Genomic DNA, 26,843 nt, shown 5'->3' with positions numbered 1-26,843 from the left:
TTTGAAAAATTGTCATCCAACAGTCGCGATACAGGCCTCGGTGAAAAGTATTGATCAACCCGTACAACAAAATAGCAGCAGGCAGCACACATTAAACGAAAGTCAATAATACTTTCCACGACGACAGTATTCTACGTACATAAACCAACACAGCAGTATTCGGCATTACAAAATATTCTGATCCAGACCTTCTAAGCGAAAAAACCAACTTCAGAAAGTAGTACTTCGGTACAGGCAACAAGTACATAAACCAACATAGCAGATATTTGTCTGAGTACAAGTCATAGGCCAGAGACTCCACGTAGCATGTTAAGCGAGATCCATCGGGAGCATTGCCGTCAAAAGAATTCTCTCATCGTCTCCTCAAACCAACACTTGAGCTCACAGCAACTCACAAGCACAGGCAAACGATAGTGATAGAGTCAAGGGATAAAAGGCTTTACCTGCCGGAAACACAATGTCACGAGTTCTACCTGCGCCTAGGGGAAGGTGAACTGCTACTCCGACTGTCACTAGAGATGCTTCTTCCTCTAGGAGGCCTGCAAGAAATGACATTGTGAGTTTTCAAATTAAACTGTTTCAACCATATATTAAAATATCTCAACAAGCGCAAAACTACCAGAAAATGTTACATTAAAAAAACGTGTTACCTCCTAGGGCTGCGACTCCTTGACACCCTTCTTGGCCCCTGTACAGCAAAAGTATTAGAATTTAACCATATTTTTAGGTGGAACATATAACCACTAAGTATTACACAGCTTAAACAGCAACAACAGCAGCAGACATTAAACACCATTTCCTTTGGGTTGCAAACACCACAGCAGATGTAGTGCTCACCTTTCTTGGAGGACTGGGTGATCGAGAATATGATGAATCTGACTTTCCACGCCTCAATGGAGGTCCTCGACCCCTGCTAATACAAAGAGAATTAGAACTTTGTGGAATAGCACCTATGATGTTGAACAAAAGAGAGAGGAGCTCCGCTGGATTATTTGGGCATTTAGTGCAAGATCTCAACAAATACAATACCTTCTAGGAGATATTGATCTGGACCGTGAGTGGAGAGGGCGGCGAGGAGGGGAACGACTATAACGACGTGGAGGTGGTGGCCTTCTTGGTGGACTCCTCAACCGCCTTGGGGGTGGTGACCTAGAGAGAGAAAAAGAGGAATGAACACAATGGCTCTACCACACAAAAACAAAATAAAGGGACGAAAAAAAATTAACCTTCAGGCACAACAGAAGTACAGAACCCAACACAAAAAGAAAACGGTAAAGCTAGTATCCAAATAAAGAGTAATTTTAGCAAACAGCTCAAAGAAACCAATCACATAATCATGTGCGAGATATACAGTCAAGTATAAACATGGGATAGGTACAAGCAATCCACAGCTGTGAAATATAAAAATGGAGCATACTTGATACATTTTGAACATCAGGAAAATGCACTATATTGTATACATACGTCTCAAAGTGCATACAATATATCGCATTGCAGGGATATTGTACAAAAATAGTAAATAGAGGCAAGCTGAAAGAGACTTCTTACCGGCGTCTAAGAGGCCCAGGGGAGCGTCTGCGTGGTGAAGGACTGCCACGACCCCTCCTAGGTGAAGGACTGTAATTGGGAAGATAGTGTCAGCAATTTCAGTGACAATACCTAAGATTTATATAAGGTATTTACACATTGCTCACCGCATCGGTGACCTATGCCTTCTAGGTGGTGGAGAAGGAGAACGCCTTCTAACTGGAGATAGTGGTCTGCGGCGAGGAGGTGTGTCACCACGCCTGACAGGGGAAGGATCTGCTCGACGACGAACAGGTGGAGAATCAGGACGATGCCTAGGTGATGGGTCAGGTGGACGCCTGGGTGACTCGGCCCTTCTATTTGGAGATCGCTTTCGTGGAGGTGAAGCTGGCTTTCTTCGTGGAGATGCTGCAGATACGCACGTAAACGTTCAAATCATCAGAGAGCTGAAACATGCACCTCCAGAACTAAATCCTAGATTGGAGCAAAAGTAACAAGCAACAAACAGAGGTGGTTATGGAAGAACCAGATGATCACTATGGGATAGTAATCTCAATGGCTAAATTATAAGTTACAACGCTTCAGAAACTTACGTTCCCTAGGACGCTGCTGAGCATCCTTTTCAGCACTGCTAGCAGCTTTCTCATTCTGAGGAGCATCTCTTTTTGGAGGGGGAGGAGCCTTCATAGGTGAAGGAGCCCTTTGGCGTGGTTGAAGAGTGAATCTCAACCTAACAACATTTCCATCAATTTGCGCCTGAAGAAATTTTTTAGCAGTAAGTTGTTGGCCATTTACTTATCAACCAAAAAAATGACAGAATGCATAAACATAGGGCAGAACACATACACCATTCATGTAAAGAAGAGCCTTCTCAGCATCAGTTTTCTTCTTGAATTCAATATATCCATACCCACGAGGAAGATTAACCTATAAAACGACGAGTAGGTGTCAAGAGGAGCTCTCTCGGATAATGAGAACAACAAATTCACTTACCAATCGGTCCATTGCTAGCTCCACATTCACCACTTCACCAAAGTTTCCTACAAAACATGGATCATTAGCCCAATATAGTTTGTGGCTCCATTTGGCAACATGGTGGCTTTTCAAAAACGCTTATTTATTCTAATTTTGGATGCAACAGTTTGTTAAAAGCATCTTATGTCAAGTGTAACAGTAAAATCCTACTAGATTTAATGAAGATTTGTGTTTGCCCATTACTATAGTGACAGGAACACACCTAAGCATGAAGCTACCAGCAAGAAGATCAGTATGGTTAGCACATAACCAACCTTAAAACTGGGCACATCATGCAAAATACGACAGTTGGAGATAGAAAAAGAAATTAAAACCCCCAAAAGCATAACATCGACATTTAAATACTCAAATATTCACATCGTCAACAGAGTCTCCAAATGCTAAGAGGTCGCTCGATTAACTATCACATACGGAAACTTCATGCAAATGCAAACATAAATCTAGTTTCACTATCTGAGTAATAGTTCAATATAACTAAAACCATAACATCACTAAACTTCCAACAAGAATAAAGCCCATGAAAGTGTAAACACAGGCTCACCAAATATCTCTTTCAAGTGAGCCTCATTAACATTCCTTGACAAATGATCAATGTGGAGAACAACCGACTCAGGAAGAGGAGACGCTTTCCTGAAACAAATAACCACCTTTTCAATATTGTAGGGCACACCAGATAGATGTAGAGGAAGAGACAGAAAGAGAGCGCAAAACAATGCTAAGTTAATATTGCCTGGGGAATAGACGAAATCTCTAAACATGCAACTCCTACTTTGAGAAACAAGCAGTAAAGTAAATGCCCAGCAGCAGGTTAGGTACACAAATAAACTTCCCCAAAAAAATTACAGGGTACCAAAAAAAAAGGTCAGTTAGAGTACAAACAGTCAGTGGAAACGTAGCAGCTAAAATAACAAATTGTATCAGAAGCTACTAGTACTTCATCTTGCTAACATGATTTGAAAGCTCCAATATAATAGGCATTTCAAACAAGCTTTGTAGTTTGTATCATTACCCCACAAACAGCATCCCATATTACACACAATACTACCAGATAAAAATGTAGTAACAACTAGCAAGTTGAACAACACGCTTAAACATATAAGTATCAATGTAGAGTCAGAAAATTAAAATAAAAAACACAGATACTCTGCAAACTCATACCTAGGAGGTGAAGCCTTTTTAGGTGGCGGAGATGGTGAACGGCCTTTCCTTGAGGGTGAACCTTTTTTAGGAGGTGGTGAAGGTGATCGACCTTTCCGTGCTCCAGGTGAGCTGGGCAGATAATAGTATCCATATGTAAATGCACTGAGGTTAAAGAGAACTAGCATGTGAAGCATAACTATTCTTTAGAACAATATCAAATAACCATGTTCACAAAAGCAGAAAGCATGTATGGGAAAAACTAAGGGACTTCATATAAGGGAAAAACTTTAGAGTTTAGACCGCCGTGAGCCCATGACAACAGTAAAAACATGGCGAGTTATGAATTAACGGGAAGAACCAAAAGTAGGCAGGATGAATTCAATAAATAGACACCAACAAACAAATTTCAGTAGCAAATGCAGGTAACCACATGCCCGCATCGCTACAGCTAAACAATAAGTCAACAAGAAGGAACTAGATCAAATCAAAGAAGTCCATCTGAACTCTGAAAGTAGGGTCCAACATTTAACTTAAATTTCCAGCTTATCTCAAGCATGATTCAAAAACGAATTTTCTAATGGTCAATACAACTATTATGTATTACCAAAATTTGGTTCTGTCAGATACTGAATGACTCCATCCATTCTGTTGAATGCCACAAGGACTAACTGTATTCAACAGAAAGTACTTTGAACATGCAAGCCACGCCTACATTGTTAGACGTACAAATACCAGAATCAACAAGCCTTATACTAAATACTCCAGCTGCAGCCCGTTCATATAATATTGGTCTAAGCGATGCTCCACCTCTCTAGAAACTATAGATTTAGAAGAACAAATCAAGGAGCAGTTTAACCACCCAAGCTTTAGGACCAAGTCTACGGAAAGCTCTAGGGTTTTCATTTTTTTTTTTAACTAAGTGACACCCAGATCAGTTAATCGAAAGAGATGGAGCAGGGTCTAAGAAATAACTCGCTAAACCCCCCAAAATCTCTGAACAAAACGCACGGGAACCAAAATCTAAGAGTACCCTAAAGTCAGTGGATCCGTAAGGTTGAGAGTCGGGCCTCACCTGCGCCTGGGTGCGGGAGGGGAGCGGCTCCGGGACGGGGAGGACGACGACGACGAGCGGGAGCGCGAGCGGGACGAGACGGAGCCGGAGGAGATGGAGCGGGAGGAAGATCCGGAGGAGGAGCGCGAGCCGGAGCGGCCGCGACGAGGCTTCGCCATCGTCCCCGGCGGCGGCAGTATCGGCTGGGCGAGCGGAGGCGGGCTAGGGTTTTGAGCGGGGAGGGGGGGTGTAAGATGAAGTGGGAGTCCTTGGCTCTGGCCTACCGCCCACGTGTTGTGGTGGACGGATGCGATTGGTTGCGATTTTCTCTTCGGGTCCACCTGCTGCAGAAGCAGAACGTTGCCCTCAGCCAGGACACTTTTGTGATTTGTGAGGTTGGGATAACTGAATTGGGAAAACTCATCCGTACTCTGTAAAATACCTAAATTGATATCTTTAATCTCATATTAATTATCTTTTATATCCAGACGTTCAATATTAAAAATATTTTTAAAAAAAATACATATAATCTCTTATTATTTATCTTCATATTTAAACATCTAATATTTACCTTTCACACATTAATATATCCTGGATTAATTTCACATGTGCAATTGCTATTACTTGTATTATGAGGTAAATTACTGAATTCAAATTTCAAACTCTCATTTACAATAATGTAGGTACTTGTTAATCTGACTCCAACCACATCCAGAACGAAAAAGATGCAATTTGCACCGTATTCTGTTGAAATTGAAGGCTAGCGAACTTTACCATATAGGAGCAATACGTTCTTATCAAGGGCTGATAATTCCACCAAGATAACGGTACATCAGAAAGTCGAAAAAAATTGGGACACCCCAACTAAGAAGATCGTGCAGTTGATAGTACACGTGATGTTTTGGTCAGGGCAAACCTCCACTTCAGGTGTCGAATCTATCCACTCTACAAACATTTACGACACTAGAAGTACAAAATATACACGGCACAAATTTCTCATCCGCGTATTACTTCGGCTTCTAAGTTGTCACCTGCGTGCGCTAACATCTCTCAAAAATCTTGTAAAGCTTCTCCAGAGAAGCAACCTGCAAATTAAGTTTAAGAACAAACAGCAAAATGTTAGCGATCATTTTCATTGTCATCGACAAAGGTGAATCATACAACTTTGGGTGGTAACACTTAAATTCATTTCAAAGCTTCTTGCTACCTGTCAATACAGAATAAGATAATCTACTCAAAACAATGTCATTGGCCAGGCGGTCTAGAAGTTGTGACACTTTGATTTGTCCAGAATAATTTACAGCTTTATTGGTAATTTTAAGAAAATGCAAAATCACTTGTAAATGTACTATCTTGACCCTCAAGAATGCCTCAAGATATGTGCCAAGGACATTGCAGTGATTAGAAGATGGGATGGTGGTTTCAGTTTTGGAAGTATGCATCAACCTGGAGGCACATTTGATGGTAGCAATGGTACATGTACATGCATTTATAAGTGGGAAAGTAATATTGGCAATTCAATGCACAGCTGGTGAAAAATATAAAGAAAACATGTACATAAAGCATGCCAAGAAACTAGGTGCAGCAATTACACCTTCCATAGACAAACTGCAGCATCAGGGGTTAGGCCATAGCTAGTGGTTTTTCTAGACTCTCAAACATAAAAGCTTTGAGACACAAAAATATCAAATTAAGGGGAGCAAACCTGAACAAACGTCCCATCTGTTGCCATTGACGTTGGGGGCTTGAGGAAAAGTCGCATGGATGGAAACAAGATATGCTGAATGGTCCACTCGCGTTGAGACCATGCTGTTTCTGCTTCCGCAAGTAGTTCTTGATCAATTTCATCTTCATCTGTGGTGTAAATTATTTTTTAGCACCAATAGCAATTAACATTGATGAAAAGACATGCATTTATCGCTGCAATTGAGCCTACGAAAGATCTAGCCCTAGCATCATATATCACGGAAATTTTTGTGTGTATCATCAAATTTCCATCTCATGTTATCTGATTGGTTTCAGAGTTGTCAACTCGGTCAAACTCCAGATTCGGTAATCTTGATAATGTCTACTAAGGTGTAAACTTGGCAGCTCTTGATAATGTCCTAACACCAATAGCACTTCAATGAGTAATGGAAGTAGAATACAGATCTCGAATAAGATCACCTGTATTATCAACAGGCTCACCACTCTCCATGCAATCTTTATTTTTCTTGTATAACTGAATACCACTACCAGATGGATTCGGAAGGATGGGAGGATGGAGTGCATAGAAGTTCCCAATAGCAGCTGCTGCCGTTCTGAAGCACTCTTTCTCATCGTCCCAGGTGACCTATTGTAAGATTGTAGTCACTAAAAATTAGGATTGCCAAAACTAGGAAAACTGCATAATCTCAAACAAAATAAGCCATGAAGCAAAAAATTATGAAATAAGTTAAATAAGAAGTTATTTTCAGATATTTAGCTGCCATATCTACATGAAAATCCAGAATTAAATTTGAAACATTGAAACAGCTTGCGAATTTATGACTTGACATCTCCTCAACAGGGAGTGAAGAGTCTAATGCCATGCCCGAATTTATATTAGCACATATAATGAACTTGACAACTTGATAAGAGAAAACCTACATCATTCCCCATAGTCAGCACAAATTCTGGTAGACGATCCATATCAGGGGTGTACTGATCAAGTACAACTGGAAGCCTGGTCAGGTTCCCATCTTTATCAACGTGAATAGAGAAGTACTCATTAATCATCTCAGCGTTTTCTTTAAGTATCTCAGAGTTAACCTGCAAAGAAAAAGATTATGTTCATCGAGGGAGGGATGTTACAGGAGTCAGCGGACTCATCTGAAATAAAAGAATTAAGAAATATAAACATCACCTGCCACATTAACAAAGACTTGAGCAGTTCAGAAAACAACTTACTTCTGCAATCTCCAATTTCTCCTCATCATTTTCATCATCCATTAATTCATCATCTTTCAGTGCCATCATCAGCAACTCCTGAAGAGGAGCTGGTTCGCTAAGCTGTATAGCATTGAAGTTTCCAAAACGGCACAGAACTTGCTGGTACATGAGTTCTTTACTGCACCACAAATTGGATCATGAACATACCACATGAAAGTAAATGCCAAACTGGCCCCAGAAATAAATAAATCTCAATGCAATATTTTAAAGAGGTGGCAGTATTTGCAAGCTTGCAGCTGGATATTATATGCATAAGATATTGGGATAGCAGTTTGATGATGGTGTAGCATGACAGCATGAAGCCCTGAACAACTTTATGTAGGCACCAGTCATACATGGACAGGATAAGAGATAATTCACTGGAGTTTACCTAACATTTACCACATTGACAAGGTATAAACGGGTACTGTGCTGTATCAAAGCGAAAACTTCGTCAGCGAGTCCAACATATGTGCAATTCTTAACAACATCTAAAAGACCTACAGCAATAGAAAAACATCAGTCTAAAAGAATTGAGGCACTCCTTTCAGGAATCAAAGGCTAAGATGAGCTCACCAGGATGGCAGTGAGAATCTATTTCCATAAGAAGCTCATGACGACTAGATAAATCACCAGCATCTTTTGGATTTCTCCTTGATCTTACAACATTTCTTGTGGAACCATGTAAACATTTAAAATAAAAATCAGTTGCAGCAAAAATCAATGACTTAAAATCACCCTTTCTCACGTTTTTAAGATTGTTGGAACTAGCAACCTAGGGGTGAAAACGGGACGGATATTTCCCGACTACCCAACACTGGAAAAAACAAATATGGGATGACCGATATCCGTGTCCGACACTGTTTAATACTATCCGTGTCCGATTCTGGATCCAAGAAAAAATATAGGATGGAATACAGGATGACTAGTAGCCGTCTGAAGTATCCGAATGTTGGGTGTTACGAGAAAAACTATTGTAACTTCACTTAAAAACATGATAATGTATAGGTAGATTGTCACACATCCGTAGATATGTAATATTGAATGCTTTGTTTTCACATCTCACCGATCACTATCTGTGCTCACTTTGGTTCCACCTCTATACTGTTTAATATGTTGTGTGGGGATGCAAATGAAGTGAAAATTTTCCATCTATCCGACTAACCGACACCTATCCGACTAACCGACACCTATCCAACTATCCGCTCCGAATCCGAGAAAAAAAATGTAGGGTAGGATACAAGATGAAGAAATAATTATCCGACACTATCCGTATCTGTATCCGACTCGTTTTCACCCCTACAGCAACCAATGTAAAAAGTGCCCCAACTAAACCAGAGTTACAGCATGTAAACACAAAATTCCTCACATGAGAAAAGGCATATAATAGGTACTTAGTAAAACATTAAGGGTGCATATGATGGGGGAGGGGGATTAATGAGCACAAATACAAGATGAAATCAAATTACAAATAAAATAAAATAATCGCTGGTTGTCAGCTTGTTAATTAAAAACATACCTTATAGAAACAAGGTCAGATTTCTTTTCCAGCTTTGACGATTGCCCGTGCCAGTAAGAGTGCAATCTCCCAGATGGATTGCGTGGATCAGTTCTGACCATTTGGCTTACAGGAGTCTTTTGAGATTTCACTCCTACAGTACAAGATGATGACAGTGAAATGATTCGCTAGGTGGGGCAGTGGAGGTTTCAGACACTACTAACTGGGTAGCAAATAATGCATAATTAACCAATACGCCATGGCAGCATAGAGCATTACTGGAACACATTCTAGCTTAAAAAGCTCTGGCCCAATATAAGTGTTGTATAACATTCTACATACCAGATGTCATTTTGACCTCAGTACCCTTTTCCTTCTGTGTGTTGGCTTGAGTAAGTGTTGTGGAGTTTACTGCCTGCAACATTCATGGAACAGCATCATTAATGAGCACAAAAGTCCACATCAAAGCTCAAATACATATTTACATAGAGCATACAGCATGTCAAGTATAAGAAAGCCAATTATGATTTTGGTGATTGTCAGTACCTTATACATTTCACATCTATGGCATATCATTTGAGAATTAATGCACAAACTCGTGCAACGTGTAGCAGCTTTACAGGCAGATACACTGTGTCTGAGGATGGTGACCAACTATGCAATCAAAAGTCATCAAACAGAGGTATTCTTTATTTTAGCCCTTTTAAACTAATATTTTAAAAAGAGCACGTGTGACGCTAAATTTTCAAGAATTAGCCCATTTTGTCACGCCAAAGTACATGGTGAGTCACGCCATGTACTTTGGTGTGACAAAAGGGGCCACGTGGCAAGGCCGGGACGGGATGCCAGCGTAGCCACCTTGGTAACACCACATGCATTGGCGTGACCAAATTATGAGTCACGTCATGTACTTTGGTGTGACAAAATGTGCTAGTTCCTAGAAATTTAGTGTCCCACGTGCTGCTTTTAAAATATTAGTTTAAAAAGGGCTAAAAAAAAACCCCCTCAACCAGATATGTGGTTAGTAACCACATAGCACTTGACGTGTTATCACCCAAAAGTACCACAAAATATCAATTTTAACAATACACATACGGGTAAGTATCTCAGAACTTACGTGGGCATAAATAATAGAACAAACTAGTAGATCATCATTGCAGATATAGAACGCTAAATAACCAGTTAATCACCTGAGTTTGGAATATCCTTGTGGTATTAGAATTCCTCAGCTTTTCCTCAATAGCATTTTTAATTATTTCAATAATACACTCTTGATTCAAGAGGCTAACCTGCAAGCCAAAGGATTCACAAAAAACAAAATGAAACATTTGTTTTCTAACTGGAAAATTGAAAAAAAAAATCCTTGAACATCAGAAACAGTTTCACAATATACCTCTTTTTTAGTTGGGTGTATATTGACATCCACATGTTTTGGCGGAAGATTGATCGACATGTATACGAAGGGTTTGGATGCTTGAGGCAACGTTGCCGAGTACACAAATTCAATAGCTCTTTTTAAAGCAGTGCAGTCTACAAGCCTATCTGAAGAGTAATTGTGAAGACACGTAAATGATAAACTGGAGATATAATACATATACAAATAAAAAGAACTGTACATTACTAGTTCACCATGGATCAGGGTTACAATATGGCAGAATAACAGTTTCATATAATTGGGTGCATAATTTGACAACTTGCTGCCCGTAGAAAAAACTTCTTTTCATCATTCTGTTGGTAAATCCATGCCAGATATCTAAAATCTTCCAAAACAATTTAGGAGACTATTTGTCTATGTGCAATTATTAGGCTATGGTTTCCATTTTAGACCCTTTTTCAAATAGGCGCATGTAATGCGTTGTTTTTCAACACATGAGCTGTTTGGCAAAGTATGCTGCCTGCAAAACTGAGCCTTAATCTGTTTATTAGCATCTTTAAGGAATCAAGAGTACCTCAGTCAAATTGACAATTTTTTACCACAACTACATCACATGCATTATCTACACGGGCACTCATAGTGCAGCAAAGTTTCTAAATCCAAATAAAATCATCAGATATTATTTATGGAGGAATATAGACTAAAAAAACCATTCACTGTCTTCCATATTCCAGTGAACCACAATTTGTACCATTTATGAAAAGGATCATCGTGATCTTCTTTGCCACATAATTTGCATTAGAGATGTAGCCATCCATCTTGAAGACTGCATCAGCAGCATTGTCATCTGAAACCTCTATTTCCATCAGATCACGAACGACGGAAGCCCCATAGACATTCCTTATAGCATCCAGCCTAGAAGATGTACTTGCACTATGAACATCTGCTCTATTGGCTCCATGCTGTGACATAAGAAGAAAATGATACCCAATTCAATCTGATGACTGATGCGATAAAGAAGACGGGGCTATTTACCTTTCTGCAAGAGAAGTTCACGTTGATGTGATGGACTGCGAACCGGCAAATGAAGTCTACAATCTTGGGGTAGTCGTCATTGGAGTTCTGCAATGTTTTTCTACGAGCTACCATATTGTAAAATAAATTTTCGACCTGCAGAAAATATGTTTTTATCAGAAGTTCAGAACTACAAAGCATATCCAACAATAAAAGGCAGTAGTACTTAACTCACCATGACTTGAGTTCCTTTAACTGCAGCACAGGGTTTTGGCTCATTCTCCATTACCCCATCTTTATAAGAAACACTGACAGGAAAAAAATGATAAAACTTATCAACAAGTATAGAATGCAGCACAAACATTAAATGAACTCTTCATGAACTAACCGGTAGCCGTGAAGTTGGCCCTCAGTTATTGTTGTCACAGTAACATGGCCGACATAAGTCATACTGGCCAAGGCCTCCCCTCTGAACCCCATAGATGTTATGGTCTGCAGATCCTCATATGCGGATAACTTTGAGGTAGTATGCCTTTCACACAATATTGGCAAATCCTCAAACTGTGAAAGGAAAATAAATTATCTAGCGAAAGGTGAGGATCAGCAATACTTATGCAATACTTCTTCAGTGGGATAGTTAAGGCGAAATTTTGAATGTACTGATCCTAGTAGTACGGAGCAGGCCCCTCAAAATGCGGCAAGCCTAACTCGTAGTCGCATACAGTACAGCATAGCATCACAAACAACTACAAAACCAAAATTATGCCCTCATAATTTATTGGCATTTGCAGTCCTGAAATGCCTAATGGGGATAGTTATGCCCTCACATTTTATTCCTATGACATTGTTTGCAATTTAGTCAGAACATAAAAAACACTTCTCAAATCACAGAACCAAAATTTCCTAATCCTTCCTCGTCCACATGCTTGGTAATTCATCGATTCCACCAAATGATCCTACATGGACTCACGGAGACGATTAAGCAACAATCGCAATCAACAATTCAGATACTCGGTTCTCCAGCTATTCGACGCTAGAAGGCGACAAAATTTCCTAACTATTAGCATAGCAGCCAGCCAGGGCTCAGGAGATGGGGAGTCGGTCGGGGGTTTAGGGTTTAGTGGGCGTACCTGGATGCCGTGGCCGTCGTCGGAAACCTGTATGAGCTTGAGTCCACCGTCCTTGACGGTGACGGAGACGGTGGAGGCGCCGGCGTCGAGGCTGTTCTCGACGAGCTCCTTCACCGCCGACGACGGCCGCTGGATCACCTCCCCCGCCGCGATGCGGTTCACCACCGACTCCTCCAGCCGCCGGATGCGCGGCGGCGACGGGTCGTCGACGTCCATGACCGCCGTGGCTGAGAAGGTGGGGACGGGGGAGGCGAAGGGCTTTGGAGTTCGCGCGCGCTGTACCATGAATCCTTGGTCTAAGCTATAGCATAATAGCAGCGAAAATACATTTTTTAGCTCAAAATCAAATTGGCAGCGTATTTCACAGAACTACACATAAGTTGGTTAAAATCCGGCCCTTTCATTTCTCTTTATATGGCATGTATGGATTTCAAAATTCGTGAATTTTAATAAACAAGTCAAATTTTGAAAATTTTGCATTTGACTTGTCAAACACTCCATCCTTTATAATTGTAAGACGTTTTGGACATCAATACCATTGGCAGTATGAAACTTTGAGCGCTATTTTTTATAGGAAAATACTAACAAAAAATAAAATTTACTACGTATTGATATTTTTATGACAAAATCCAATAATACTATTTTTGTTTAAACAACCAGTCGTGAGCGGAACGTCTAGGTAGTTAATGGAGGAGGAGGAGGATCCGCACTGAAGATTGTCATTGATGGTATTGATGTGCTCCTCGGCACAATAGATGGGAACAACAACACTCTTCTCCAAGTTCGTTGTAAGGTCGGTGTAGGGAAAATGATCCTATTAGGTTTTGTTTGTGATTTTAGTGATTAATGACATCATACTCAATATGACTAACATGTTTGTCAAGAATATATGTTAGTAGACCTCATGGATGCAATATATGAAGAAGTCACTGCAGTCGAGATAAAGTTTGGTTGAATTGGAGAAGTCTCGTGAGTTTTGTTATCACCAGATGGTACGGTGTTGAATATGTTGCACACACTAAACAATGAACAATGCATACAGACAGAGGCAGTTTTGCCTCACCGAATGGTCTGGTGTCAAATGGGCAGAAGCATCAGAGCAATTCCAGCAGAGGCAGTTTCAGACGTTGAAATTGAAGATCAACTGACTGGATGATCCGGTGTTCGACAAGCAATACACACCAGAGCATTTGGTTCTGAGCAGAAGATTTTGAAGGCATCAGATAGTCCGGTGATGAAGCAAGAGTACATCGCACAAAGACACCGGACAATGAATAGTACAAAGAGGTAGACGAAGCCCAAGCCATCGGATGGTCCGGTGATGAAGTCATGTGTACACCGAAGCATATTTTTTAGAGAGGGTTGTATTTGGCTCGGATGGCTGAGAATTGCTCACCGGATAGTCTGGTGATAGACTGATAAGCACCGGAGAAGGTACCGGAGCAATTTACACAGAGAATATGTTAGCTCGGATTGCTAAGGTATACTCACCGGAAAGTCCGGTGATCAAGGAGGAGTACACACCGAAGTGTCCGGTGTTCACAGTGACTTGAGTGGGGTTCCAACAGGTAGTTTTGTGAGAGTGTACTCACCGGATGATCCGGTGTTAGTATTACTGTTCTCACCGGATCATCCGGTGTTAACAGCTTTTCAGAGTTATTGGGCTAACGACTAGTACGCGGTTTGAGGCTATAAATACCTCTCCACTCAGTCATTTGAAGGTGTGACGTGCAGCTGAAGTTCATATACACCTGAGAAGACATCCAAGCCACCAAAGTGCTTAAAGTGATCATCTAAGGTGATTAAGCACGTCATTAGAGAGTGATCAGTGCTTATAGGTCTAGAGAGTATGTTGCTAGGTTATACTAGTTCTAAGTGTCACAAGGAGATAAAGGACACTTAGAGTAGTATAGGTTCTATTTCTTTTTAGTTTTTTGATCGTACTATAAAGGGGGTTAAGAGTTGTAGCTTGACCTAGGTGAGTCTAGACATAGTTGATGCACACTTGTGAAGTTCTAGAGCTAGGTAGCTCATACAAGCTTTTGGTTGAGTGTCCAAGAAGTTAGAACTCAAGATTGTTTGAATTGGATGAATTCAGCGAAAAATTCAACACACCAGATGATCCTCTATATGAATAGTGTACTCACCGGAGTTTATTTTGGTCGAGGACAGCAAAGTTCTTTAGCTTGGTCAGGTTGGTCCGGCGCCAAAATTGTTGTTAGCACCGGAGCAATTTCCTAAGAGTTCTGAGTTGAAAATTTGTTGAAGTCCACGCCGGATGGTCCGGCGTTCGAGTGGTGAGATCGCCGGAGCAATCTTTGCACTGTAGTCTCGGCGTGATTCTACAAGCCGGATGGTCCGGCGTACTGAAGAGTATTCGTCGGAGTTTCTTTTACGCAGAGAGAGTCGGCGTATATGCACCGGATGGTCCGGCGTATGGTCGGATAAACGCCGGATGATTTTATACAGAAAGGTTGCAAATGATCATCTGGCCGATTTCAATACGCCGGATGATCCGGCGTTAGTCCGGATGAAACGCCGGAGCTTTAACGGCTAATGAAACAGTTAACGGCTATTCTGTCAGGGGTATTAGCACCGGATATTCCGGTGTGGAGAGAGTTATTCACACCGGGCCTTCCGGCGTTAAGAAAAATTCAGGGTTGTTAGGCAACGGCTAATTCTTGATCCTTAGCCTATAAATACCTACTCATTTGGTCTCATATGATGCCCTTGCGACCCTGTAACAGCTTATACACTTGGTGTGTCATTTAGAAGCAAGAGAGAGCACTTGTGTTAATTCCAAGTTCTTAGTTGAAGATTAAGGGCCTGTTTGTTTAAGCTTCTGCTTTTGGCTTCTCTGAAAAGTTGTGCTTTTGGCTTTTCTGAAAAGTTGCTTTTGGAAATAAGCTGTTGGCTTCTACAATAATTTTTTGGCTTCTCAGCACATAACTTCTCAGAAAAGCTACTCTCAGCGAGCTTCTCAGCTTTTAGTTTATTTTCCTCAGAAGCAGCTTCTGGCTTCTCCAGAAGCCACTTCTCAGCAAACCCGTTTGTTCTGGCTTCTGGCTTCTGGCTTCTAGGCTTCTGACAGAAGCAGAAGCCAGAAGCAGCTGGAAACAAACATGCCCTAAGGACATCTTTAGTGCTTGGAGAGTAACAAGTGTGCATCTAGCTGTTGTCTAGGCTTGGTCTTTGTCAAGTGAAGCTTGAAGCTTGTTACTCTTGGTGGTTGGCAACACCTAGACGGTCTTGGTGATTAGAGGTGTTCTCGGTGAGCTCTTGGAGGACCTGTGGGAGCCCCGGGAAGAGATGATGTACTTGATTTGATGCCCGCCAATCCGAAGATAGAGAAGGGGCAATCAAGAAGGAGCACTTGAGTCTTGGTGACTCAAGGGGGAGCTACATCCTTGGTGGATGCTCCAACGAGAACTAGGGGGAAGTGCCAACTTCTCGAAACCTCGAAAAAAAAATTGGTATTCTCTTCTCCAACTATTTACATTCCCGCAATTTACTTTGAGTATCTTTGTTCTTGCAAGTTTTTCTTTACCGCTCTCTCTCTCTTAGTTATCTTGCTTGTTTAGTTGTCTTGTCCTAGTTTAAATCATATAGTTGTATTTCCTTTTATATAGGCTAAGGTTGTTATTTGTTTTAGAAAGCGGTAGAAGTTTTAATTAGCGCCCAATTCACCCCCCCTCTCTTGGCCCATTCGATCCTTTCAAGGGTAACATTCATGCTATCGATACCACGAGAAAAAAATCCTTGTACCGAGTTTGCTCTCTCTACCTTATTTACGTTTCCTCATTTAATTACTTGCAATTTACCTTCTTAGATAGGTTACAAGCACTTCGATCGATAGAGTAGACACATTAGATAAACATATAGCACATTTAGATAGAAATTGATATAGGTTTATATCGTGTTATTTTTGAAGTCTAAATAGTTCTAAGTGTTCTAATTCGCCCTCCCTCTTAGGACGTCACCGATCCAGCGATCCCTACAACCGGTGACCACCCCAAAGAAATTGAGGATGGCAAGATGAGCCTGGATATCTTGTTGAGTAGGTGATAGGAACACGACCATGTCGTCCACGTAAAATGAGCACTGATGTAAGATCGAACCGTGTCCCATGGAGTCTATGATGCAAGCCTCGCCAGCCAAAGACAATAGTCGAGCCAATATGTCCATGACCAAGATGAACAGGAAGGGAGTAGCCTTGCCTCATACCTCTGGCATGTAAGAGGGTAAGTCCCGGATAGGAATTGAGCAAAATCCGAGAAGTAGATTAGCTCAAGATCACCTCGATCCAACCACACCAGCGAGAACCGAAACCCCAAGCCCTTAAGACTTCAAGGAGAAGGCCCAGTTAACGGAATCAAAAGCCTGGGAAATATCCAACTTAAGCAAAACCTTTGGCCGTTTTGCTTTCTTGAGCAGCATCGCAGTGGATTGCACCAATTTGAAATTGTCATGGATGGAACGTTCAACAATGAAAGCGCTTTGGCTGGTAGAGATGATAGAGTCTAGACGAGGGGCAAGCCGGAGAGCCAAGATCTTGGTGATCAGTTTGCCAGCATTATGGATTAGGATGATCGGTTGAAAGTCCGAGGTCGCAGAGGCACCCTCCTTCTTAGGTAACAAAGTGACTAGAGCTCCATTTAGCCGAGAGAGGCCCCTACGGTTGCCCATGGTGAAGGCACTGAAAGCCAATGTCAACTCATCCTTGATCACCAGCCAAGCAGCCCGGCAAAAGTTTGCCGTAAATCCGTCAGGCCAGGAGCCTTATTGAGTGGCAAGCTCTTGATCGCCGCCAAAATCTCATCTCCATTGAAAGGTGTCTCCAGGGAGGATAGGTTGAGAAGAGAGATCCTAGCGTGCTGCAGATCAATTGTGAACTCTCTAGCAGTGGTGACCCCGAGGATAGAATGAAAGTGCGAGAACAATGTATCCTCCATGGCAAAATGGGATGATATTGGGCCTATCGTTGTGGATAGGGTGGTGATTGAGTTCCTACGCGCGCGAAAATTGGCAAAAGGGTGGAAGAGCCTGGTGTCGGCATCGCCATCTTGCAGCCAAGCAACTCGGGATCGATTCCTTGTGATAGTGCGTTCAAGGGAGGCCAGACCTAAGCATTTGAACTTGAGGTCTTTGCAGAGTGCATACTCTACCAATGAAAGAACCCTTCATTCCTGAGCTGACTCCAAACGGGCAATGACCTCCCGGGCGATGAGAAGTTGATCCTGGATGTTGCCAATGGACTTGCTGCTCCAGCGTTTAAGCTCTCTGGCGGTGTGCATAAGAAGAATGTGCAATCGCAGAAGAGGAGGTTTGGCTTGTTTGGCAGGACTCAACTTCCAACCATACTCCACTTCTTGGAGGAGGCCCAACATCCTAACCCAGAAGGACTCGATAGAAGTAAGGTTGATAGAAGTAAAGGACAATGGTCTGAGCAATCTGTGGACAACGCTTGCAAGTAGCAATCGGGAAAAACAACATCCCACTACGAGGACGTAAGAGCACGGTTGAGCCTAACCAGAGTAGGAGCAGCTCTCTCGTTTGACCAGGTGCAGCGTCTGCCAAAAAGATGTAAGTCTTTGAGTTCCTGATCAGCAATGAAACATCGGAATCTCGCAATAGAATGCCTACTGATGTTCCCATTATTCTTGTCTACGATAGTGGCAATCATATTGAAATCGCCAACGACCAACCAAGCCCCAGACAGCAAGCTCAAGCATGAAGGCTTCCTTTAGACCGTCATCGTTTGGCCCATACATGGCTGTAAGATGGAACGAGCCGATTGAAAGTGCATCTAGGCCCCTTTGTGGGTTTTGGCTAATCGATGACAAACAATTAAGAGACTAATGAGTTTATCGAGTTTATGAACAGGTTTTAATCCCATTGAAAAGGTTAAAAGAAGTTGACGTACCTCAAAAAGAAAAGAGAAGCGACATGAAGAAACTCATAGGGTTTAATTTATTTTACTTTTGAATTTGAGTTTAGGAATGTCGTACTATTAAGAGGGATGCATTTTGATAGTCTTGCTAGTGTCTCAATGCTCAAAGTATCTTGTTAAACCAAATTTTGAGAGGCACAATCACTCACGGACACCAGAAAAAAGGACAGAGTTGTCTAAGCCTAAAGTCTCCAGGTTAGCCCGGAAACTCTGGATTCTGTTAAGTGTTCCGGAGTCTCCGAGTAAGACTCTGAGAGAGAGAGTCTCTGTCTGGCTTTAAGTCTGAGCCCGGAGTCTCCAGGTTAGCCCGGATACTTCGGACGGTGTTAGTGTCCTGGAGTCTTCGAGTGAGACTTCGAGAGAGAGTCTCTGTCTCGCTTCAAAGCCTGAGCCTGGATACTCCAGATGCTGTCAGTATCCCGGAGTCTCCGAGAAAGAGTCTCTATCTGCCGAGGGTGCTAAAGCCAGAGTCTCCGAGTAGGTTCGGAGTCTTTGGGTCCTGATGCTTCCGGACCTTCCGGGCATCATCCGAACTAGTGTCTTAGCCGTTTTTCTCAAGTGTTATCCGGAGTCTCCGGGTGAACTCGGATACTCCGAGTCAGTGTAACGGCTAGTTCTGACAGGTTAGGTGTGTGTGTTTCTGTGCTACCCGGAGTCTTCGGGTGAACCCGAATATTCCGGGTCTGTCTGAAAAGCACAGTAACGGCTAGTTTTGGAGGAAGGGTATAAATATCTCTTCACTCCCTCCATTCAATGCTGTTGAGCTACCTGTGAACCAACCTTCTTAAGAGCATTCAATAGCCCTCCCAAATCCCTCTAGTGCTTGATCTTTGCAAGATTTGAGAGTTAGAGTTTGGGGAGTAAAATTTAGAGTAAGAGAGCAAAAAGCAAACCTTTGAGCATTTGAGTTCTTTCTAAGCTATGATTTGCGTTCTTTACTCTTGACGCTTCGTGCTTCTAGACGACAAGAGGTCACCCGTAGAGCACCCAATCTTTGTGGAGTGCCACGGGAAGTTTGTATTACCCGTGATTTGAGTAAGAGCCCTAGCTCGATCTTTGTGGTCGCTTGGGCGAGGATAGGATTGAAAAAGATCCGGCTCTTTGTGAGCTCCTCAATGGAGACGTAGGCACTTCTTTGTGAGGTGGCCGAACTTCGAGAACAAATCTTGTCTCCATTTACTTTCTTGCACTTTACTCGTTCAAATTGATATTTGGGGATTTGCCTCGATTTTGTTGCTTGTGAGTATTTGAGTGCAGGTTATTATTGAAAAGGAACATATACATTTTATAGAGCCTGTGGTAACTCGTAGACAATATTAGACTTACTTACATTTACTTTAATTTTGAGTTCCTGTATAGTTCGGATAATCCGGGTGAACTCGGAGTATTCGGATTGAGCCAGAGTTTTCGGACACTGTTTGATCTGTTGCAGAGTTTTAATTTTCAGAAATGACTATTCACCCATCTCTAGTCGACATCAAGCACTTTCGTCGATCTGCTCAGAAGAGATGTGGACGGTAATGGAGAATTGGTGTATATGAACAGTGGTTAAGGAAAAAGGTTGTCGACATGCAACCAACACCCCCCCCCCGAGTGTTAGAGACAAGCAAATAGGAGTATCTAGAAACAGCAGGGTTGCACATCTCATTAATCAGAAGGGGGGGGGGGGGTAAGAACCTCTAGTTTTGTTTCGATCAAACATACAATTGAAGCCTTGTGATTAGCTATCAAAGTTCGAACAATGTCTCGGTGTGCAACACCGTTGAGGTCGTGGACATTCCAGCTAAGAATGTTTAGGTTATCCATGCAAGTGCCAACAACCAGCAAGTGCTCTCTCAGGCCATGGCCTCAGCAGGAAGCGTTAGAACCCTGGACTTGGTTCCCTGGCATGGGAAGAGCTCCTGGATAGCCTGCTCGAAAAAACGTTCATAAGCTGATGAAGCTGTGGCGAGATGACCTTGTCGTCCTTGAGGAGACCCAACCGGCACATAAGCAGAACCTCCCCTGCTTGGATGGTCACACGACTGAAAGCCTGGCCTTGGCGGCTAGTCGTTCACTACTTCTCGAACCCAGGACTGAAGCAGAACCGTGCAGCAACTCGCGAGTAGGTGTCACAAGAGGGGTAGGGATCTCCCTGGTAATACCAAGAAGGAAAGAGTGAACCATGGAGACATTTGTGAAGCTCGTGTCACTGACCGAAATGTTGACCGAATTCATAGAGGCAGCTTGGACAACAACATCAAGTTGTGGTAGCAACGTCGAGTTACTGGTGCTCGTTCGACAACGGGCTCGACTACTGAGCCACAAACCAAGCCACGTTGCTGGGCTCCTTGAAGCGGAAGTGAGCCGCCTGGCACGGCCTATGGGAGAGGGCCTACATGGAGAGATGCCTCCATGGATGCGGGAATTCAGTGTAGGGCCACGTGGAGAGGGAGTTTGCAAGTGGACGTCACGAGACTTGGTAGCCTTACACCGCCTTGAGTACACCAATGTGAAGCGTCTAACGCGTGCCGGAGCGGCCTGTTCAAATTGCCTCTCAAGCAGAAGACACACCACCACTGTATGGTTGACCTCCTTTGAGAGGCCCTCGTCACAGACTGTGAATGGAACAACAACAGGCTCAAACTGCTCTGTCAATGCAAAGCCAGAAGATGACTGCAAGTGTACTGAGGTCGCAGCGGTCAAACTGGGTGTTTGTGAAGAAGGCGACTCAAGAATCAGGGCGCTTATCACCGGAATCACGAGTAGAAGTACTCCTCAGAAATTGGATCAAAGTCCCTCGAGATTCCTTCGTCACGGGCGGAGGCCGAGACAACCAAAGGGTCCAGCAACCCTGTCAGAGACGTGCCAAAAGGTGACAACCTTTCCCCAAAGCACGTTGCTCCTACATGAGGCACCAAAGACAAATGGTTGTCGGAAGGCGAGCCATGGAGATAACTGAAGGTGATGTGCACGAAGTCTGATGACGGAGGAAGAAGTCCAGTCGCCCAGCGGACACCATGAGAACAGCCTCCAGACAACAAGGTTGCATCGACTGACTGGCAATGACAGGGTCGAAAGGTGCCTTCCAGGGGACAAGCCCGAGCGACCCAAACCACTAGCCAGCTTACTATCAAACTCACCATCCCCGTCATCGGAGGGGATGGACCCGTCACTGCTTGTGGATGAAGGGGCCCGAAACTCCGCCAAGGAGGTGAGATGAATGGAGATGTTGTAATGTAGAGACCTTTTGTCCATGATGTACTACGGTAGATTGCTGAAGAGCTACTGCATGGTTCGTCGTAGCGGATGACGCAGTTTGGCTCCGTCACCTCCAAAACGACATTGCTGGGGATGCTCTCCAGTGAATCACACGAAACAATAACACGTAGGACAACGAGGTCTGTTCGCTCCGCTGAGATGGAATCATCCTTGAGCCTTTCGACCTAGCAGTGTTCACCGAGGAGATGTTGAGCTGTGGACATGGACCAAGTGTGAGGTGGGACCCCGTGCAGAGTGACAACCACCCGGTATGCTAGGAGGCCAGTAGACGCAAGGGCCAACCTCGTCCATGGCCGAAAGAACCAAAGAACGGTGACTGGAAGCGGCTTGCCACTAGCAGCAAAGATGGCGTCACGCACGGCCTAGGATTTGCAAACAACTGGGAACTTCTCAGGGAATAAAGTCTTGATGTTGAACTTGCCCAACGGGATCCCGAGGCTGGTCGAAAGGAGATTGGAGAGTTCTTATGTCTAGAAACCTCACCGGGCATGATCAACGTACGCCAATAGTGCCCAACGAAGTTGGTTCTCATCCGCAGCAAAAGCGTCCAACCACGAAATGATGTTGCGAGATGCAGTGGGCGCCTGACGTGGGACAACAACCTCGCTAGCGGAGGTCCGACTTACAACAACCACGAAACTGTCATACAGCCTGCTTTGCAGCAAAAAGAGGCACACGTTCACCAGTGGGGAACCGGGCGGGATAGGTCCCCAAGCCCGTGATCCAGTAGGTGTGGAACCCACAAAGGGATCAGGGGGAGGAAAGCGGCGGTGTGTCCCCCCCCCCCCGACTGTCGAGCCCACCGGTTGGACCCACCGGAAGAGATCCGAGGAACTTTGCGATGATGACCGACATCTTCAGACCCGGAAGAGCTGCCCCGCGGACGCTTACAATTTGCTGCGTGGTGACGAAACCCTCAACAGCAGAAGCACCTCGGGGGCAGACGACAGTCCGCCCAACGTTGCATCCAAGACAGGTAGTTGAGGCAACGATCATCTAGGGTGGCTGGCAAGTTGCGTTTGTGTTGCGAAGAGGCCGGTCGGCGGTGGCCATCCTTCTGTGTGCGACGCTGCTAATGACAAACGACAAGGGTCCAACCCTCTTTTGCGGACAGACCAGGCGGGGCAGACAGTGGCTGCGGTGGATAACGGTCGTGTGGGCGGTGCATGGCAGACTTAGTCCTCCCGGCGACAGCCATGAAACTGTCAGGCGGAAACTGGCCAGGGAGGTAGACTGGCTGCTCCTTGAGGAGAACGGCCTGACAGCGGGGAGGTCTACAGCCGAGCGACCCGAAGGCAACGAGGAGGACCACGCCGACGAGGAGGTGACCGAAAGAGGGGATTCATGCAGCCATCGTTGAACCTTGGTTCTACCGGAGCCCGACGCGGCGGGCCAAAAAGGGCGAGCATGCGAGGATAGGGGGGAGGAGCTAGGCGGTGCGGTGGCAGGAGCCGGTGGTGGGGAGATGGTGGTCGCCGAGCTCAGGGTGAGCGATGACGATGGTGGTGTGGGAGAAGGGGGAGGGGAGGGGGAGCGCTCATCCTTCCTCCTCTGAACCTGTTATTTTACATATTCATAAGTGACAATTATGCATGTAAGAGTGAGGGAGCACCCAGATCTGAGGTGAAAGAGGCCTGCTAGATCTGTGCTAGGTTTATGTGCTAGGATTTGAGGGGGATGAGGTGGTGAAAATTGGGACAACCATGACAAACCTGAGAGGAGCAGATTGAGGTGGAGCAGACTGGGAAGTATGCATTGGGCACACAATTATAAGGCTTTAAGTTAGCTTATCGCATACACGGGTACAAGAACAAACAATATATTTTGAAGATTTTTACGGTACACCTAAATGAGTGCATGCCGTCCATTTTCTTCATCTGGTGGTTTAGATTGGCCCAATGATACACTATCGCCCACCAGTATCATGGGTATCATTAAAAAGTATCATAGGTATCATAAGGGTAGGATTGGAAAAAAAACATGATAAACTTATAAATTATATGTTTAATTAGGGAAGGTCAAAATATTAGTTTATTCTTCGGATAAGCTTTCACTTATTATGTTCATTTCATTTATTAGGGTTTTCACCCTCCGTCGGCCGGTTAATGATGGGTGGTGAAGGTCCGAAGTCCGGTCAGTCAATGACGTAATTACCCCTAAGGGTATCAAGATAATTACAATAATACCTACTAAAATAGACGGTTGGATCACAACAATGATACTCTCCACCATCTAGTATCATGGTGTACTGTAAAGGTTCTCTATATTTTTTGTTTCATCTTATATATACAAATAATTTGACCTATCATCTAACACTGACCACTAAATGCCACGTTACAAAGAAATGGTACAACAAATTGTCACTCCATTCAGGAGAACTCATTTATGCTTTGGTGTTCAAAAACCACATCGTATACAACAGAAACTTCGAACAAATGCACAAAAGCTATGCAAATCCTAGGATCCTTCGTTTGTATCCTCAATGTTAGCTACACAGGTTTCGTTTGTTCCAGGTTGTAACACTCGTCATCAAATGGAAACTCATCATCAGGCAACATAGCTGTCAACAGTGAGTATTTCAAACGCAATGATATCTTACCCCTCTCAAGGTTCAGCTTTGCGCCTGAAACCACCCAATAGCCTGGCCAGTCCTGCGGCCCACGCATCATCTCTGTTGCATCAACAAACTTGAGCAGCTTTGGTTTCCGCACTGGAACAGGTGGGCCACCAGGGTACACTGCCGAGTTGATGTTCACATCAGCGGGGCGCGGTGGGGGCTTTTGAGCTACTGCAGAGAAATGCGTGCTAATGAGTGTTCAGATAAGGCCTGATTTCTGAGCCAGGTTGGGAGAATTCTCAGGGTTCTTGACAAGGGCGGCATTGCATATTTTGGAGAAATGCAGGCGAAGAAACAGTACTTTCTTGAAGCCATGGTTGGCCACATCTAATTGTGCCCCTGTGACAATGGATAAATCTTCGTCTGACTCAACTGGTGCTGTGCAGACATGGGAGAAACGTTTCCATGGCTCGATTGGTTCGTAGTATTTGCGGTCATATGCTTCTGGAGTTTGGTGATTGTAAGGGTCATCTTGAAGCTGAATAATCCGAGGGAGAGAGCAGAGATGCTGGAGATGTATAGCTAATTTGTTGCTCTTCCTTCCTTCAAGAAACAACCGGACCCCTGTTACTGGTCTTTTACCCACTCAACCTGCAGCAAGAGATGCCGTTCAAAAATTGTGAAAGAGGGGTTAAATTCTGAAATGGTACGATCGTATTTTTTTATATAAAAAAGAAAAGAATGAAATGTAGAAAGAAAACTGCTTCAATTACGATGATAGCAGAAGCCATCCATACCATGTTGGTACAAACATAAAGCTTTGGACCGATTAAATTGACTGGTAAAGATGCACTGCTTTGTCTTCTCCTCTGAGGACCCAGAGCGAGGTCACTGTAAACAGGTGCCCACTGCCTTTGAAGCTGGAACTCCAAAAACTGATGTAATTCCTCGATTGGGGGTTTATCTGCACCAAATTTGAATATATCACCTGGTTGTTGATACATTACAATTGGATTTGCGTTGCGGCCTAATGCTACTTTTGCCAGCTTGCGTGCTTCTTTATAAGCTTATATGTTATTCACAGAACGATGGCCTATAATCAGAATGTTGCAACCAAAGATGTTACGGTACAGTTAGGATTTAAATGCTTCAGAATTTGAGGAAAATGGACAACTGGCTTTTTTTTTCCCCTCTGAACATTGTAAACAGAATATAAACATTACTTTTTAACTTTTCTATACATGTACTCTACCATTTAAAGCAATGACAGATGGAGAGGAAAACTACAGGATATGAGCATAGACTTTTATAAGTTATATTAGTGAAACACAACATTCAGTAACAGTGCAACAGCATTACTTCTTAGTTCAAAGTAGCAATGGTTTACCATGACTTTTTTCTAGTGTTTTACTGGTACATTATTTTGCGGAGCATGTTGTGGATCATCTGATATACTTCGTCATGCCAAATAGTGCGATAAAAGCGAAGGGGATATACAAAACATACCTGCTGAAATGATAGGACATCGGACCGGAACCTCATCTGTTCCCCTTTGTCACACTTAATTGACTTGGGCACACTGGCAACTGTCAGGCCACCGGGAAGCACGATATCCTGAACCTCACCATGGTCAAGCTCGATCAGCGACGGGTCAGGCAAATTTCGCTGCTTGCAGTACTTGAGATGGATATCGGTAGCCAGGTCAAAGCCAAGACCAATGGACCGTACAGCGGACTCTGCTGAACTCTGCAGCATGGCTTTATTGTGCGCCATTTCCGATCATTCCACGACGGTGAATCCTAACCCTTGCGATTCTTTTGAGTTGAGATAGCAGAAGGATTAGCAGACAACAGAAATTTCAGGGGCGGATTTGGCATGGAGCATGGGGGGTCAGTCGAAACCCCAATTTTTTTTGGAAAATAAACATCATGTCAGCCTTGGTTGGATACCAATAAGTTGTATGGAGGCAACCGGTGTCGATCTTGGCCACCTGCACGCTGAAGAAGAAGAAGAAGAACCCAGTCCCCTCGCGACAAAGAAGACGACGACGAACTAGTCGAACCACAGATGGATGGAAAAGGATTGGATTAGTATGGCACAAATATCCACAACTAACTGGATGGAGTGGAGAGAAAGAAATACAGGTTCGATTGGGAATCAACAATCCAACTCAGAATCCATCCAAGCGAGCCATAATTACTTACCCGCAGAAAGAAGGAAACCAGTCCACGTCCGGATGGATCTCAACTCCACTGGACCGAGAAAGCTGTGGCGGACAGAGGAGCAACCGTCGGAGAGAGAGGGAGGGAGGGAGAGGAGGCGAAGGTGGAAGAGAGCTAAATTTAGCTCCTGTCTC

The 26,843-nt window shown here is 43.6% G+C and overlaps 3 protein-coding genes across 5 annotated transcripts; all 3 read right to left on the bottom strand.

Annotated features, from left to right (window-relative positions):
- Positions 1 to 91: 91 nt before the first annotated feature.
- LOC133929048 (serine/arginine-rich splicing factor SR45-like) lies at positions 92 to 5,024 on the bottom strand. 2 transcript variants are annotated; one of them, XM_062375646.1, is made up of 13 exons: positions 4,775 to 5,024; positions 3,721 to 3,831; positions 3,104 to 3,192; positions 2,521 to 2,567; positions 2,374 to 2,454; positions 2,121 to 2,283; positions 1,695 to 1,935; positions 1,549 to 1,617; positions 1,030 to 1,149; positions 838 to 910; positions 651 to 688; positions 444 to 539; positions 92 to 362 (listed from the first exon to the last, which is right to left on the bottom strand). In XM_062375646.1, the coding sequence occupies exons 1-12, from the start codon at positions 4,930 to 4,932 to the stop codon at positions 470 to 472; spliced, it is 1,260 nt and encodes a 419-aa protein (XP_062231630.1). In that variant the 5' UTR covers positions 4,933 to 5,024; the 3' UTR covers positions 92 to 362; positions 444 to 469. The 2 variants fall into 2 exon arrangements, with proteins under 2 accessions (XP_062231630.1, XP_062231621.1); XM_062375637.1 differs by having other exon boundaries at positions 92 to 539; positions 4,775 to 5,023.
- Positions 5,025 to 5,531: 507 nt separating this feature from the next.
- On the bottom strand, positions 5,532 to 13,047 carry LOC133929033 (DNA mismatch repair protein MLH1). Its single transcript, XM_062375613.1, has 16 exons — positions 12,720 to 13,047; positions 11,978 to 12,150; positions 11,825 to 11,897; positions 11,611 to 11,745; positions 11,327 to 11,537; positions 10,594 to 10,742; positions 10,391 to 10,489; positions 9,543 to 9,615; positions 9,222 to 9,354; positions 8,279 to 8,373; positions 8,094 to 8,202; positions 7,682 to 7,841; positions 7,382 to 7,543; positions 6,920 to 7,085; positions 6,459 to 6,607; positions 5,532 to 5,838 (listed from the first exon to the last, which is right to left on the bottom strand). Exons 1-16 carry the CDS (start codon positions 13,002 to 13,004, stop codon positions 5,794 to 5,796), a joined length of 2,217 nt encoding a protein of 738 aa, XP_062231597.1. The 5' UTR covers positions 13,005 to 13,047; the 3' UTR covers positions 5,532 to 5,793.
- An 11,046-nt stretch (positions 13,048 to 24,093) lies between these two features.
- Positions 24,094 to 26,838, bottom strand: LOC133929020 (MACPF domain-containing protein At4g24290-like). Of its 2 annotated transcripts, XR_009911554.1 has the most exons (4): positions 26,692 to 26,838; positions 25,994 to 26,539; positions 25,285 to 25,451; positions 24,094 to 25,138 (listed from the first exon to the last, which is right to left on the bottom strand). XR_009911554.1 is itself a non-coding variant. In XM_062375599.1 (3 exons), exons 2-3 carry the CDS (start codon positions 26,258 to 26,260, stop codon positions 25,317 to 25,319), a joined length of 402 nt encoding a protein of 133 aa, XP_062231583.1. In that variant the 5' UTR covers positions 26,261 to 26,539; positions 26,692 to 26,838; the 3' UTR covers positions 24,094 to 25,316. The 2 variants fall into 2 exon arrangements, 1 of the variants encoding a protein (XP_062231583.1); XM_062375599.1 differs by having other exon boundaries at positions 24,094 to 25,451.
- Positions 26,839 to 26,843: the final 5 nt, after the last annotated feature.

The sequence above is a fragment of the Phragmites australis genome, chromosome 1 (assembly GCF_958298935.1).
Source record: "Phragmites australis chromosome 1, lpPhrAust1.1, whole genome shotgun sequence".
NCBI lineage: Eukaryota > Viridiplantae > Streptophyta > Magnoliopsida > Poales > Poaceae > Phragmites > Phragmites australis.
The sequence above is the reverse complement of the archived record's forward strand: the minus strand, read 5'-3'. Positions and strand labels throughout refer to the sequence as shown.

Excerpts from the sequence above, each read along its gene's own strand:
- LOC133929048 (XM_062375646.1), bottom strand. The coding sequence starts at position 4,932 with ATGGCGAAGCCTCGTCGCGGCCGCTCCGGCTCGCGCTCCTCCTCCGGA. Across the intron at positions 1,150-1,548 it reads CCTGGGCCTCTTAGACGCCG|GTCACCACCCCCAAGGCGGT; the intron begins GTAAGAAGTCTC and ends TTCTCTCTCTAG. Across the intron at positions 911-1,029 it reads AGATCAATATCTCCTAGAAG|GGGTCGAGGACCTCCATTGA; the intron begins GTATTGTATTTG and ends TTGTATTAGCAG.
- LOC133929033 (XM_062375613.1), bottom strand. The coding sequence starts at position 13,004 with ATGGTACAGCGCGCGCGAACTCCAAAGCCCTTCGCCTCCCCCGTCCCC. Across the intron at positions 10,743-11,326 it reads GATGATCCTTTTCATAAATG|ATAGGCTTGTAGACTGCACT; the intron begins GTACAAATTGTG and ends ATTACTCTTCAG. Across the intron at positions 7,544-7,681 it reads AGAAATTGGAGATTGCAGAA|GTTAACTCTGAGATACTTAA; the intron begins GTAAGTTGTTTT and ends TTTTCTTTGCAG.
- LOC133929020 (XM_062375599.1), bottom strand. The coding sequence starts at position 26,260 with ATGGCGCACAATAAAGCCATGCTGCAGAGTTCAGCAGAGTCCGCTGTA. Across the intron at positions 25,452-25,993 it reads ATGTCCTATCATTTCAGCAG|ATAAACCCCCAATCGAGGAA; the intron begins GTATGTTTTGTA and ends AATTTGGTGCAG.